The 16,209-nt window shown below is 33.3% G+C and overlaps 1 protein-coding gene across 2 annotated transcripts in view; it reads left to right on the top strand.

Moving 5' to 3' along the window:
* The window catches only part of LOC115875527, a 141,374-nt gene that overhangs the window by 91,655 nt on the left and 33,510 nt on the right, over window positions 1-16,209 (top strand). For both annotated transcript variants that reach the window (XM_030891008.1, XM_030891007.1), the window contains exons 21-22: window positions 14,570-14,852; window positions 15,890-15,990. In XM_030891008.1, the coding sequence (XP_030746868.1) occupies window positions 14,570-14,852; window positions 15,890-15,990 (384 nt within the window). The remainder of the gene's footprint in view (window positions 1-14,569; window positions 14,853-15,889; window positions 15,991-16,209) is intronic.

Genomic DNA, 16,209 nt, shown 5'->3' with positions numbered 1-16,209 from the left:
GCTGACAAAATACTGAGGGGTATAATTATACAGGGTGAGTCAGATGAAGTAATATCAAATATTTTTGCATCGATACGTAAAAGTATGTATAGGGTGGGTCAAATTGGACTCTTTTAAAGGGAAACTTCCTTTTTTATAGGATACAGAATAATATAAAATATAAAAAAATACAGATAGAATAATATAAAATATAAAAAAAATACTAATATCGGTGTCTGGTGCTCAATTTTTATCAAAAAAATGATGGTAAAAACCGCACATCGATATCCGTTACTGTTTCGGAGTTCAGGGGTGTTTTTCAAAAATGTGCATTTTTAACAAATCGTTGTAACTTTTTTGCTATGGAAAATTTTGTATTTTTACCTAAACATTTTCAAAGCATCTTTTTACGTAAAATTTAATGGTTGAAGTATTTTTTTTAACATACTTTATTTATTTCATTACACAGAAAATTTGATTTTTTATATGGGACACCCTGTATATTTTTAATTCATTGAAAATAATTTAAAATTACCTTTTCAAAAACATAGCACACTTGATATTTTGCTCAGTTCCTTTTCGAGATATAGAGTTTATAAAAATTCGCTCACTTTGAAATCAGTAGGCTTTGAACGGCGCCGGCTGTAATGCAAAAAAATCTAGCTGTAAGCAGCAACTCAAACGAAAATAATATTTGCAATGAGAGATGCAGAATTTTATAACAATTTAAACTATATTTGACAAAATCAACACATTTAAACTATATCTAATATTAAAAATAAATAGCAAACCAAGACATGAGATTTTGCTACAGGTGTTCGACATATCAACCGTGTTTTTTAATGGACAGGCGGGACCGTTTGTGAACATTTCTCGCTGAATTCATTAACTTAGTAGGGGTGAAAGATATCCTCGCACAACCGCTAAGTATTTCTAATTCTTGTCTAGATTAAACAGGCAGTTTAAAAACAAGAACTTTTATTCTTCCGCCAAGATAAAAATCCATAGGCACTAAGTTCGGTGGCCTCGACGGCCAACGGCTGGGATCTTGGTTAGTTATTCAATTATTCTCGAAATTGGCTGCAAAAATTTGCTGATAACTTCAGCGTTCTGAGGCGGTGCCCTCGTCTTACTGGAAAAAATATCTTCCATTAGGGGCAGATCATCACTAAGGGGTCCAAAGCCTACTAGTTAAAACTGGCGAACTTAAAAAATTCTGTATTTCAAACATTATATTTCGGACTATGTTCTTTTCAGTTAATTAAAAATATATAGGGTGTCCCAAATAAAAAATCAATTTTTCTGTTGATAAGTTTTAAATTATTAATTTAAAAAAAATTATACTTAAACCATTAAATTCTACGTAAAAAGGTGTTTTGAGAATGTTTTCATAAAAATACAAAATTTTCCATAGCAAAAAAGTTACAGCGATTTGTTAAAAATGCACATTTTTGAAAAACACCCCGTAACTCCGAAACGGTAACAGACATTGTTACATTTTTCACCATCATGTTTTGGATAAAAATTGAGCTCCAGATACCGATTAGTTGACATCTATCTCCTATAGGGCCGTTTCCCTTTAAAAGCGTCCAATTTGACCCACCCTAACCAAACCAAACCAAACATTAACTATGGCAGTGTACTTAATTTTGGACCTTTGATAAATAAAAAATCCCATTAGATGCAGTGTTTTCTGCGGACACTGTATACAGGGTGGTTCGAACTGTATTCCGGAAACTTCGGCAGCATATTCTGCAGATAAAAATAAGTAAAAAAGTTCATATAAATGTATGTCCTAAAATGCTTAGTTTTGGAGATACAGGGTGTAGAAGTTGTATTTTTATTTCGATTTTTTCCAAATAATTTCTGAAGTACCGTTAATATTTGAATGAAAATTGGTGTCTAGAAGTTTTAACATTGAAAATGTTTCTGTTATCCTATATAAGGGAGCCCAAATCGAATTAAAATGCTACATTTGCCACACCATGACGTCATATATACAAGGGTATAGGAAATCTCGGCGCAGCGGCGGCAGTCGGCCAGCGCGCGCAAAAACCATTACATCGCTAATTGTTTATTGATATATCTTCATTAGTTTAAAAGCAAAAAATATGGGGTTTGCTTTGATACCTTGTCAAGACATAAGCGAAACTTTTAAATTGTTTCTTTTTTTCATTTAGGCCTTCGTTTTTCGTTAAATGAAAGTTATATTAAAAAAAAATCTCTATTTTTAAACCAAATTTTCGCATGATTGAAATGATTATTCATGTTTAAAGTTTTTTTTTGGTCATAAGCGCTAATGGAAATGTTTTTTTGTAAATAATTATAAAAAATTACTCCCTACGAAGACTTTATTCTGTACTGGATCAAAAAATAAGTATTTGTTTTCTCTATACGGTGGTATTAATATATCGATTTTTGATGATAGTGCCTTTTTACCCTGTTTAATTTTGTACTACTTTCGGAATAAGGGTCCCCATATCATGTACTGTGATGTACTGTACTTCCATCCCTGAAAAATTCAGCTTGTGACACCGAAGTGAGAGGTAACGTCAAAATAAGCTTTAATCTACCTACATCATCATAGGTAGGTGTAGGTACTCTAGGTAAATTCTACCTAGACAGTAGCTGAACTAGCTGACAGTAGTAATTAATTTGTTATCCGATAAGTAGTTGTCATTATATAAGTTTAATCGTCTTATACCTCCTATAACGGTAGGTTTTGGATTTTTCCTGATTGGTTTGTTAAACAAAAATATACTGGGCATATAAATGTCTGTTACAGGTTAATTCGTTAAAGAAATATGTTACACACATATTATTTTAATAATAATAGTATAATAGTAATGGCTATATTATGTTATAACACATTATTGAATTAACAATTGAAAACAGTATTGAATGTACTTATTTTAACCAATGCATTGTTTTGTTTTTTTAATCTCACAAATAAGAAATATTTTATAGTTTTTATTATAAAAAACAGTGATTATACAATTTATTTACACCCCTTACACTGTTTTCTGTAAGGGGTGTAACCAGGAGTATATTTCGTAACCTTTTACGATATAAGAGGGCACAAAGTGTTTTATTACTTAATGCTTAAAATTTAATAATATATTTGTACATAAAATAAAATAGACTAGAAAGTCAATTAATTAATATTGACGTAATTACTAAATAAGTACAAGATTTTTTTTCTAATTATTTTAGTGTATTTTTAGTCACCGAATTATAAAGGAGAGATATCCAACCATTGCATTATTTTACTCACAAATAAATGTTTTATGGTTTTTATTATAAAACAACGATTAATTTATTATACACCCCTTAACCCAAACACTCCAAGGAGGATATTTCGTGACCCCGTATTTAAAGTGGACAAGGTTTATTAGTCAATGTTTTAATTACCCAGCGTCTTTAATAAAAATCTAATGTAATTTTTCATAGAAATGATCTGACATGAAAAGCAAATTTTATCAAAAAACTTTTTGATTATCTACAAGGAGTAAACCGCTGACAAATGTCTGTATACTAATGCCAAAGTAATGCCAAAAATACAAATTAAATACCAAATTTCTCATATAATGCCCCACTAATGCCAAGCTGATTCCAATATAATACCACTAATACCACGAATAATATGTAACACATTTGTTTCACGAATTAACCTGTAACAATACTGGTAGGTACGTGCACAGATTTTTTCCTAGGTAACTTAAAAGTCGTTAAAAAGTCTAATTATATTTAAAGAAGATATAATTCCAACAAATTACATTATAAGGCCAATAATGCACAAGTAATACCATTAAAATTTTAGCGTTTTTAACTTGTGTAACATATTTCTTTAACGAATTAACCTGTAACAATAGTGGTAGGTACGCGCACAGATTTTTTCGCTAGGTAACTTATTAAGTCGTTAAACAGGCCTATAAAAGCTATAACAACATAGGTAACTAATATTTATAATTTAATTCGAGTTTTAATCTCAAATAATAAATGTTTTTACTGGTGTATTTCTGAAGTGTTCATTATTAAAAGTAGATATTCTTCAAGTTATGCGAAGTAATAAGTAATGTTTCCGGTGAGACCGCGTATATGTCACCGGATTCTGGTTAGTATAAAGACTTTTTCTATAGAAAGAGTTTTTTCTATATTTTCCTTTCAAAATAAGACTAATTTCTTCTTATTCTTTTAAATATTACAGTGTTTCTTTTTCCTAAAATGTTATACTTAATTTTCGCTTAAAATTAAAAAATCACAAATGGAGGAAAATATACGTTATTGAATAAAGTTTATACAAATCACTTTACCATAACAAAAAAGTAAAAACATGTCATGGCGGAAGATATTCAGGTGGCATTTCACACATTTATCTATTAAAATCGAGATTAAAATAATAAACTTGCGTAACATGTTATACACGAGATAGAAAGTTTCAGAATCGATTAATACGCAATACGCTACGCAGTCAACTTATTCCTATGCGCGGATGAGCGTCTTCAAGACTCTTCCTTCGGCCAGGGTCACGACGCCGCCGAAGAGGAATCGGCCTACGTTTGGCTAAACAGGCTGGACACGGTGGAGTACGATATTGGCGAGTCTGAATATTTATAAAAATTTGCAAAGTAAAATATGTTGGAAAAATAATTAATCCATACATATATAAAAGCTCAAAGGGTTTTTTTGTTGCATCCATCCCGCCGAAACCGCTTTACCAATCTTGATGATTCTTTTTTTAAATGAAAGGTATATATGTGTAGATTTGTTATGAAGTATTTTTATAGTGCTTAATGGCTATTTCTTTGTGTAAAACGACTAAATACTAAAACATACCTGAAAAACACCTACACACAATACCTCCAGAAATAAATTATTTGTCATTGTCAGTGGTGTGTCAGTTAGATTATATATTACGTTTTTAGATATTTTAGAGTGAGTTCATGCCGCCAGCTTTAGATACATAAATATTAGCACAAAGGTTCGTTTAAACGACATTAGTGAATTAGCTACACAAAGCGATTTTAGGAAATTCATCCTCTTAGAGAGTAAAATTATCTCGGAACAGTTTGTTGTATGAAAATTCCTTACTATTTGGTCTAGAAGAATGAAATCCTACAAAAAGAATTAGAAGAAATTTTTGAAATTCATCAACCAAATGGGTAAAGTTAGTAAAAATTTATATAAAACTTGGTGACCTCTGGATTATACACATAAAAATTGGCACAAAGGTAAAGCGAATTTATGAAATTTATACCCTTAGGGAGTAGAATAGGGAATGAAAGTTTGCTGTACGAAAATGCAATACTATAACATTATAAACCAGACAGTATAAAATTTTATACAAGGGTTTATTTAGTTTATTTAAAAAATAACCTATAAAGAGAATATTAGTGCTCTTAATAAATAAAAAAAAAGATGAAAAATAAAAAACATCTATATGCTCACTAGCTCTCTATAAAGAAGTAAAAAATCATTTAAATCAATGCATAAACGATTCGAGGTGTAACGCGAACGTAGTCGCGAGAAAAAGCTAGTAATTTATTAAATTATTTTATTTAACTCATTAAGTTTCACTGAAAAGGAATTTTTGTAATTCGCCACTATATTAGTTAAAAACTAAGAAACTCATATCAAATTTAAGTTTTGCGATTTTGACTTATACTTTTTACAAAATCTGAACACATTTTAAAAGAAAAAAAAATTTTGATAATATTTGTGTAGATTGACTACAAGTTGTATAACATAAATTTCTACGACCGGTCTACCTAGTGGTCTGCAGCATCGCCTTGTGGTGCAAACGTGGGCCTGTTAATCTGTGACGTGACGCACAACAGCCAAGAAAAACAGAAGCGTGGCTAATAATTTAGTAATTTAAAAAAAATGTCTTTTAGATACAGTAGTAGGTATTAAAAAGTTTTGTGTTTAAATGGGGTTTGCCTTTAACAGGTAAAAAGTTATATCGTAAAGTGTAACTTTCCGTAAGAATTCTTTATCTGTCATTGATCATGATCTGTCATCATGTTAACCTGATGTTTTGTATGTTATTTTGTTTTTTTCGAGGTTTTTTTGCTAGCTTGTTTTACGGATAGGTGCGATCGCATAATTATTATTGATAATGTTATATTTAATGTTAACATTACTACTTTTTCAGTGAATCTTTAAATCTGTTGTTTTTTGTTAAGTTCGTTATTTAAACATATGTATGTAATACACTCATATTAACACTAATCATATATTTACGTTTTTATTCATCATTTTCAATGCCCCCCCGGTTGCATCTTTGTAAAGGACTGTGAATTTTTTTTGACATGAGAAATTTGATTTTGATGTCAATATGACTCTAATTTGTAGGGGACGCCACTTACATTTGTTTTAACTGTTTTGAAGACTAATAACTCTTCGCCCAAAAACTTTTTTTTAGGTACCAAGAGACCATTTCTGCGTAGAAAACGTTGTAAATGTATATTCTTTTATTCAGTAATTTTATATAGATGGGGACGAAAAGTTATTACTCTTTAAACCAGTTAAAAAATATGTAGGTGGCGCCCTCTACAATTAGGTGTCATATTGACATCAAAATCAAATTTCTCATGTCAAAAAACTCCCAGACACCAATTTTCATTCAAATATTGATGTTCCTTCAGAATTTATTTAGAAAAATTTGAAATAAAAATGAAACTTTTACACCCTGTATCTCCGAAACTAAGTATTTTAGGACATATTTATACGAACTTTTTTACTTATTTTATTCTGCAGATGCTGCCGAACTTTCCGGAATACAGTTCAGACCACCCTGTATAATAAGCAAATAACTTTATACCAAAGGAATCCTTTCCAATTTCGACTGTCACTTTTGCTTATTCACGTGTCATTCCTGTTCAGGCATCTTGACTTAATCAAACATTTTTCCACGGCTCTTGTTTTAAATTTTTGTCGAGAGCCCTCGATGAGAATGGCAAATTATACCGAGGACTGGTGCGCGGCGCCATCATCCCGACGCAATAAAATAAAAAAGTGGAGTAAAGGCCGGCCGGCGTAAAAAGAGCGGACGGCGACGTGCGAAGAGGAGAAAAATGAGTCGCGTGAGTGCACTCACGCCGCGGGACATTCCTCCATTTCGTTTTCTCGTTTCTTCTCCGGATGAAATACTCACTCGGCCATTAGCATAAACCGGTTGCGGACCTGCGCCGTACCGCACCACCCTGTACGACCATATAGCGACCCGGCGCGCTTCTACGCAATTTACTGTTTTCTCTATGCGCCGAAACCTCGCTAGTCTGCAATACTGAATATTTTATTCATTTCATTTTGATTCTGTTCTGATTTTTTTTTTGAACCGTTGTTTTAAAATTCTATAAGCTATCATTTTTTCCAAATATACTATTCATAGACTAGAATGTAGAATGTTTGGGTTTGTGTGTCCCTCTTTGGCTTCTTCAGAGCTTTGATAAAAGCCGGTATTCGTAGTACAGGGACCAGTTCTTCATCTCGGATATCAGTCGTACCAAAGTTTATGACACAATGTTTGTCGTCTCGGCGCACTCAGTGACGAGGTGTTCTGGTGTTACCCCATTTTCCCCACAGAATCTGCATTCGCCGTTTTTTTCTTAGTTTCAATCTACTATGGTGTTTGTTGAGGAGACAACGTCCTGCTAGGAACCCCGTTACAATCCGAAAATTGTTCTTACTTAAATCAAGGAAAATTTTTCTCGGTCGTAAGTTCTGAGAAATTTCTTCGAGTGTTTTAGACCGTTGAAGGATTCCCACTCCAGGTTATGGATGGAATCTTCCAGATTCTTGAATTCCGCGAGGTACTAGACTGGTATTCCGTCAGGCACTAGAGAGCATTGGGGATGGTATCAAATGGTCATACTAGCTGGCAACATTTTTACACCTTCAGAACATGAAGGACTGCTTCGTTGAACATAGCATGGCAGTAATGCAGTACGGATTTCACATCAATGTTAACAAAACTAAACTTGTTGTATTTTCTAAAACACCGGGAAAGTCTGTACTCAGAATTAACTACAAGGTGGTAGAACAAGTATCGTTCATAAAATATCTAGGAGCCCTCGTTAACGACGCTTGCGACCCCAAAACTGAAATTTTGGCGAAGATCGAACAGGCCAGACGTACTTTTGCGTCCATGAAAACCCTCTTTTCCAGCCAAGATTATCAGCCTCGAACTGCGCATACGTATGCTGCCGTTGCTTCATCTTTCCAGTATTTCTCTACGGCTCGGATAGTTGGACACTCAATCAGACATTGGAAAACCGCATTAACGCTTTTGAGATGTACTTGTATCGTCGTGTGCTGTGTATATCCTGGATGGAGAGAGTGACAAATGAGGAGGTACTCAGGAGGATGGGCAAAGATAAAGAGCTCCTATCAACAGTGAAGGAAAGGAAGTTACAGTACGTCGCGTCGGTCACATCATGAGGGGTGTGATACGAGGTGCTCATACTGGTCATTGAAGGCAAAATTGAGGGCAAGGTATCAGTCGGAAGAAGGCAAAACCTGCAGCCTGGCTTAGGGATCTGCGTCGTTGGTTCGGAACAACATCGATTGAAATTTTCAGAGGTGCGGTTTCACGCACCATCATAGACAGTTGGATCGCCAACCTCCGAAGGGAGACGACGACCTAAGAAGAAGTTTAAATATGTTATTTTTTTATTTAGTATAATGTTGTTCAATGTATTGGTTATACAGGGGTGGCCCATCGAAAACGTTCCGCAAGGCATAACGGCCAGGGTAATTTTTTTTTCAGAAAATTCAAAAACACGTCAATTTTGTTTGTGAGGGGGACAACTTTTGCCCCAAAAATGATTGCGAAATCTTCAACCCTCTAAGCGGGGGTGTCATCCCCCCATTTTTTTCAAATGGGAAGGGGGGTCAAGTGGTACCGCAATGAAAAGGAGTTTCTATTCTCTATACTTTCCCGTTTCGTATTTGAAAATCGGTCGAGTCATTGAGAAAATATAAAGGATTGAAATTTGAAAAGTCTATTTAAACATTTATCAGAGTAAATGATAAGGATAAATTCCCTGGACCATTTTGCTGTTTTTTCTTATTATTTCTAGATGTTTACGCATTTTTTCACTTGCCACAAGGTTGAACGATCAGATGCGGTAGTTGCTAGATAGCTGTTCTGTGATTTGTGCGTTGAAGTTCTTCTCAATATCGTTAAACTTTTTAGCAATTATGGTGTACTCATTTGCATAAAAAGTGGAAATAATCGAACTTTATTTTAAAAATAATGAATGTAACGGGTTGCGCAGATATTCATTGAAGGCCATCCTGACAAACACCTTTATGGCAAAATTGTTCACTAGTTAGTAGCAAAATTTCGCGAAACTGGTTCCGTTATGAATAAAAAGAGGCAGAGGGAAAATCCTGTAGTAAATGAAGCTATAGAGGTATTCATATTGGGCCAAGTTGCCATGGATAGTACGCTGAGTACAATTAGCCAATGAGACCGGCGTGAATCGTACAAGTGTCCAAAGGAAAAAAACACAAGTTCCACCCTTACAAAATTCAGTTGGTACAAGAACTCAACGAAGACGATTTTGATTGTCGCTTGCAATTTTGTGAAACTATGAATGAACGAGTGGCGAATGATAATAATTTCCTATTTAATAGGTGTGTTTTTCGGATGAGTGTACTTTCTTTTTGAACGGTGTAGTTAATCGGCACAACTGTCGGTAATGGGCCGAGGATAACCCCATGGTTTTTCACGAGGTGCACACACAAAACCCTCAGAAATTGAACGTGTGGGCTGGTATTTTTGGAAATTCTATTGTGGGTCAGTTTAACGATATTGAGAAGAACCTCAACGTACAAGTCACAGAACAGCTATCTACCAACTACCGCACCTGATCGTTCAACCTTGTGGCAAGTGAAAAAATGTGTAACCATCTAGAAATAATAAGAAAAAACAGCAAATTGGTCGAAGGAATTTATCCTTATCATTTACTCTGATAAATGTTTAAATAACCTTTTTAAATTTCAATCCTTCATATTTTCTCAATGACTCGACCGATTTTCAAAAACAAAGCGGGGAAATATAGAGAATAGAAAGCTCTTTTCGGTGCGGTGCCACTTGACCCCCCTACCCATTTGAAGAAAGTTGGGGGATGACAGCCCCGCTTAGAGGGTTGAAAATTTTGCAATCATTTTTGGGGCGAAAGTTGTCCCCCTCACAAACAAAATTGACGTGTTTTTGGATTTTTTGAAAAAAGGAATACACTGGCCGTTATGCCTTGCGGAACGTTTTCGATGGGCCACCCTGTATTTTATGTTAGGTTTAATAATAGATTATTTGTTAATAGATATTTGCATTTTTAATTTTTAATATTTTGTTTTTTTCGCAAATTTAAATAATTTGGTTTATGCTGTTTGATGTGAATTTTAAGTTACCCACATATTTTTTTTATTGCTTGTGTTCATGTTTGGGTTCATGTTAATTTTCTCTTGGCTGATTCCTGACCAATGAGTTTATCGCTTTTAGTGCTGCTTGACTATCGGATAATATTTCTTTTTCCTGTTTCCGATAGTTCCTATCTAAGATAAATTGTATGCATCTTTCTTAATGCTGGGGTAGATGCGCCCATTGGTTCGGAGTATTTAGTTTTCGGCCCAAATACTCCTGTCGCTGTCCGTAATTTGGTTTTGGAAGCACCTATACCACATTATGGTATGGTCTTTTACGTACTGAGCAAATGTTTCTCTCTTCCAATTCTTTTTATTGCTCCATACTACAGTGACGTGTTTCTTAATTCATATAATAAACTATTCAGTCACTGTTTACTTTTTGTCCTATTTCAGTTTTTGATCATATTTTGTGGAATTAAAAAAAGTAGTAGTGTAGTTAATCAAGTTTATTCATTCATTCAAATCTAATTATTATTTTACTATTAAAAAATCATGTTTTTATCGTTCATTGTTTAGGTATATATTCTTCTTTTTATTTAGTAATCATAAAGTTTCAAATCATGTTCACCTTCGAACAGAGGGGAAAAATAAGAAGAAAGAATAACCACAGTCGTGGAGGAATATTTAATTATGTCAAAATGCCAGGAGAGAAATGACACGTAGCGAATCAAAAAAGATAAAAATTAACGTGCAGTCGAAATTACGAAAGATGAGACCGGGGTTTTGTATTTACGTTTACATTATTTCAAGGTACCCACTTGACGGGATGGGATACCATTGAACTTTATAAGAGTTCATTCTCCCTTGAAATAATAACGACCAGAGATCAGCTGAACAGATTCAAGCAGTATTTTACATTTATATTACATAGGCTGTAATTCTCGAGCATTCAATCAAATTTGTACATGTTGGTTTATTTTTGATAAAAACTTCTTTTAAATTTGGATGGTTATTTGCATAGGGTTTCGATACATCCGGACGTATGACATGTTTGGGTTTTTAAAGTGTTCGGGGTGGTCATGCAGGAATTTGAAAAACATATATTGGAGATTCTAAAAACATTATTATATTATAAAATATTTATTACTAAAGCTTCATTCGGAACCATTTGTGGAATAAGTTAGTGGTCTAATTATACTTTATTCTTGAGTTTACGATCATTACAATGTGTAAAAAATAAAATTAAAATTAATAGAACATCCTAGCGACAGCTTGCGGTAGTCAGTTGAATCCATAGAGAAAACATTATAATCATACTAATACGAGTATATAAAATCTTTAAGTGACTGACCTTAAGTTAACCGAACCTAACTAACCTAACCGATTAATCACGATCCTGCTCGAAACCACTCAACGTAAGAAGCTCAATTTTGGCATACAGGTTGATTCTAGGGTGTAGAGGTTCGATAAGAAGGGATTTTTCGAAATTCCAGTTCCAAGGGGTGAAACCACCCCTCAAATATTACAATATTTTTTATTTAAAAAAAGGCCAAGTTTCTGAAAAAACGCTTAAAAACGTATATTTTATTTTGTTTTTTACATATTTTAAGATTTTTTAAAAATGTATACAGAGTGTTTCGAAAAATCTGGTCATTGATTAATCACGATCCTGCTTAAAGCGCTTGACGTAAAAAGCTCATTTTTGGAAAACGGATTGACTTTAGGGTGTAGAGATTCGATAAGAAGGTATTGAAAAATGTAAAAAAAAACAAAATAAAATATACGTGTTAAGTGTTTTTTCAGAAACTTTTTTTAAATAAAAAATATTGTAATATTTGAGGGTGGTTTCACCTCCTTGGAACTGGAATTTCGAAAAATCCCTTCTTATCGAACTTCTACACCCTAGAATCAACCTGTATGCCAAAATTGACCTTCTTACGTTGAGTGGTTTGAGCAGGATCGTGATTAATCAGTGAGTCAGTCACTTAAGGATTTTATATATTAGTATAGATACTCGTTTTTTTCCGTTTTGAGTCTAACAAAAATAAAAATAAAAATGTGACAAAAACTGTTTCTTGAGCCGTTATATTTAAATAACAATAATAGTTCTGTTATTTAGAAATAACAGTTTTACCCACTTTAATCAAATTAACCATAAAAATAACCCCATATTCTTTAAATTACACAATATTTTCCTTCGACCGATATCGGTCATTGCGCCAAACCCATACATCCCATCCCGTACTTCTTCTGAACAAAGTTGGACGAGTTGGTACTGGTCTAGGGTACGCGAGCTCGGTCAAAGCGTCGACCGGTCAATTTGCATCGCTATTTATTCAGACGAATTTGCATTTGTCCGTGCCCGAAGCAATTGATTCGCTATTTTTGTGGCGCCCGGCGAAACAAGATCGGCTAAACTATATAACTGTTCGCCGTATCGGAAGATCTAGCGATTTCACGAACGCCGAAACCAAACAGATATCTACGGTTTAAATGGTAGACGAGGAAACTGGAGAATTTAATTCGTTTCTAATGATTCGTTTTTGGTGGGAATTATCTGATAAACGATACCCATATACCCGTTGTTTCGATATTATAATTTATACAGATTAGGCTGTTCTAAAGCTTCATTCAGAACCTCGAAATTAGTGGAATAAATTAATGGCTTTAATTAGCGTAGAAGTTTGTTCCTCTGATATCATTGTAAGAGTTCAGAATGTCAAAATTAGTGGTAGTAATTTTCAATTAGTAAAGCCTAAAGTTTCATTCAGAACCTCGCAATTAGTGGAATAAATTAGAGGTTTTAATTACACTTTATACTTTTAAGTTTACGATCATTCACAATGTCTAAAAAACAACTAAATTTAATAGAATAATATCCTAGCTTGCGTTAGTCTGTGGTATTCATAGAGAAAGCCTAATATTTATCTTATAAAACAATCAACTTTTGATCCCTAACCACAATTTCTCTTGACAGAAGATAATCAAAGGCTAAAATGACATTTACCTCAAATTTTGCAGTATAATTAGTGGAAAAGTCAAAAGTTTGATAACTTTTCGTACCTTTGAATAAGAAGACTAAGGAAGGAGTATAATGCTATCCATGTATTTATGCATGGTGGGCGGAAAAAGCACTCTAGGGTGGGGATCCTTGACAGTTCTGTTTGACGATTCATTTGACACATTTGAATTTGATTTGAAATTTTGTGGATTTGTCAGTCTTTACGGAGCTTATTTTATGTTATTTATTATTTATTCTACTACTGATAGTTGTATAAAGGTAGTAAATCTAGATGGAAATTGTGGCAGAACTTAAATTAACAGTGACACTATCGCGATTTATCGAAAAAGACTCTAAAATAGTTGGTTGTGTAGCGTGCGGTAGATCTCGGCAAAAATTGAGTGAAATAATGGAACAACTTTTCGCTAGTAAGTGACTATATAATATACATACGTGTAGTAAACCGATCATTTATGAAATTCACTTAAATTAACTAAATTATATATTTTTCTTGCATTTTAGCTTTTATTTACTACTTGTCAAAGATCAGATGTCAAAGAATTTTGATACGTTAATTTGACTTACCTGCTTCAGTAGCGTATCGGATGTTTGTGTTAATAAATACTTATTATAACTTATCTATTTTTATTAGAATTATATATTTTTATAACAATTTTAATAACTACCAACATTTATTCACAACGTAAAATAAAATAACAAATTATTGAGTCTACCCCACATCTACCCTACATCATAGTTTTACATTTTTTAAATAAAATTAAAACGGCACTGATAAACCGGAATTTAAGTCGGCCATATTTGAGGCCCATCGTGGTGTACCTAAGATTTTTAATATGCTCCTTCCTTAGTCTTCTTATTCAAAGTTTCGTACTAATTGAGCGTTCTACCACTAATTTTAGCGTTCTGAATGCTTACATTGAAATTAAAGGAACAAACTTCTACGCTTATTCAGAACCTCGCAATTAGTGGAATAAATTAGTGGTTTAAATTAGCGTAGAAGTTTGTTCCTATAATTTCAATGTAAGCATTCAGAACGTCAAAACAATACTTTTTGAATCACAATCTTTTCATCAACATTCTGATTCTAGATATAGCAAGATTAAAAAGTAAAATTGAAATCGTAAATACTCATTGAATCATTTATTATTTCTGTCATTATCGTAATTGATTAATGAAGGTATTCTTTATTTTCAGATATTCAGCTACAGCAAGGCAATACTGCATACAGATCGGAATACCAAGAACGAGCTTTGATAGTATCGCTGCAAATGTTCAATTTGATCTTGGAACGATGCCTTTCGATTTTACAAGAGCACGCCGAGAATTTCCGTCAGCAGGAGAAATCTGGATCACCTCTAGACTCGTTGCCGCACGACGCTAACGTTTTGCTACCCGCTATTAAAGTTTGGTGCGATTGGATGTTATGCCATACATCTGTATGGAATCCACCGCCTAGTACGCAGGATTTTAAAGTAGGGTAAGTATCAATAACAGTATATTTTTTTTATTAGGAGTAAAAATTACACTTTTCGTAGCGAGGCACAAAAAGTCATTTTTACTCCGAATAGAACATGCTATTTTTTTCAAGCGCCACAAATATTTTTTTCAACAATTTCTAACGTTCTAAATACTATAAAAAGATTTAAAAGTCATACCCTGTATGCATGCCCTGTATGTAATTATATATGGAGAAACTATGGTTACGGGCTCGTTGAAATTGACACTTTATGTCAGTTCAATAATATATTTTCGTACTTTTATGCTTAGGCTTTGGCTTAGGCGTAAAAGTGCTTTACTTTTATGCCTAGGCGTTAAAATGACTTTTTTATATTGTCAATCACGTCGCAAAAATTAATACTTTTGTGATAAAAATTATATTTGTAGACTCTACAGTGTGTGCCTGACGCTACAGTTGCACAAATAAGATCATTTTTATTATGGAGCGTCTAAATTTTGAAAAAAAAAACGTCTCATTCAGCTTGCCCAATAGCAAAATTACCATTTCGATGTAACGTTTGTCAAACATTGTACCTTATTTTTGGCATCTTAGTCTTTTGTAAAAGCGATATTAACAGGGTGAAAAATATAGTAAAGTGTGTCCAACGAGTCAGAGAAGATTTTAGGAGGTCATCCACTTGTGTATTAAAGTGATTTATTTGACAGTTATCTTTTACCTTGACTGGTGCTCATAAGTAAATACAGGGCCATAAGAAAGGAGAAATATTTAAAAAAAATCAGAAATATCTAAAGTTATTCTTTTGAATGTGGGTTTTAGTGCTTTTCAATAAACTTAAATAGAATTATTCTCTAAAATAATTAGGGAAGCCAATAATTGACCCCATTAAAATTTACATGGGATTTCCTATGTCCCGTCCGACGATGCAACACCCGGTATATAGTCTGCATAGAGATAGAATTATCACCGTGACAGTTATTGTTTGTCGTTTTAATCCAAAGACTGTTAATTAATAATTTTGAATATATTGTATTTTTTGTTTTATTGTTTATTTCCAGATCATCAAATGATCTTTGGTCCAGATTAGGCCTCCTCATGAACATTTTAGAAACTATGGATCAAGATTCTACCGAAATATTTACAACTGATCCGAAAGAAGGTAAGCAAACTAAGATTAATGTTAATGTCTATCTTACTAAGTAATCGCCATTCCTATGCACATTTTTAACTTTAGCGGCATTAATTAAACATTATTAATCATTTAAACAGTTAAAAATGACGAAAATAGTTTGATACAAAGAGACTCTCAGCGGGGGTAGATGATAAAACATTAATAATTTTGGACGTGAGCTATTCGTTTTTATTGCACATAAACCGA

This window comes from Sitophilus oryzae, unplaced genomic scaffold (assembly GCF_002938485.1).
Source record: "Sitophilus oryzae breed Bouriz unplaced genomic scaffold, Soryzae_2.0 scaffold_1389_pilon_pilon, whole genome shotgun sequence".
Classification (NCBI taxonomy): Eukaryota; Metazoa; Arthropoda; class Insecta; order Coleoptera; family Curculionidae; genus Sitophilus; species Sitophilus oryzae.
Note: the sequence above shows the minus strand (reverse complement) of the source record. Positions and strands in the feature narration are given on the sequence as shown.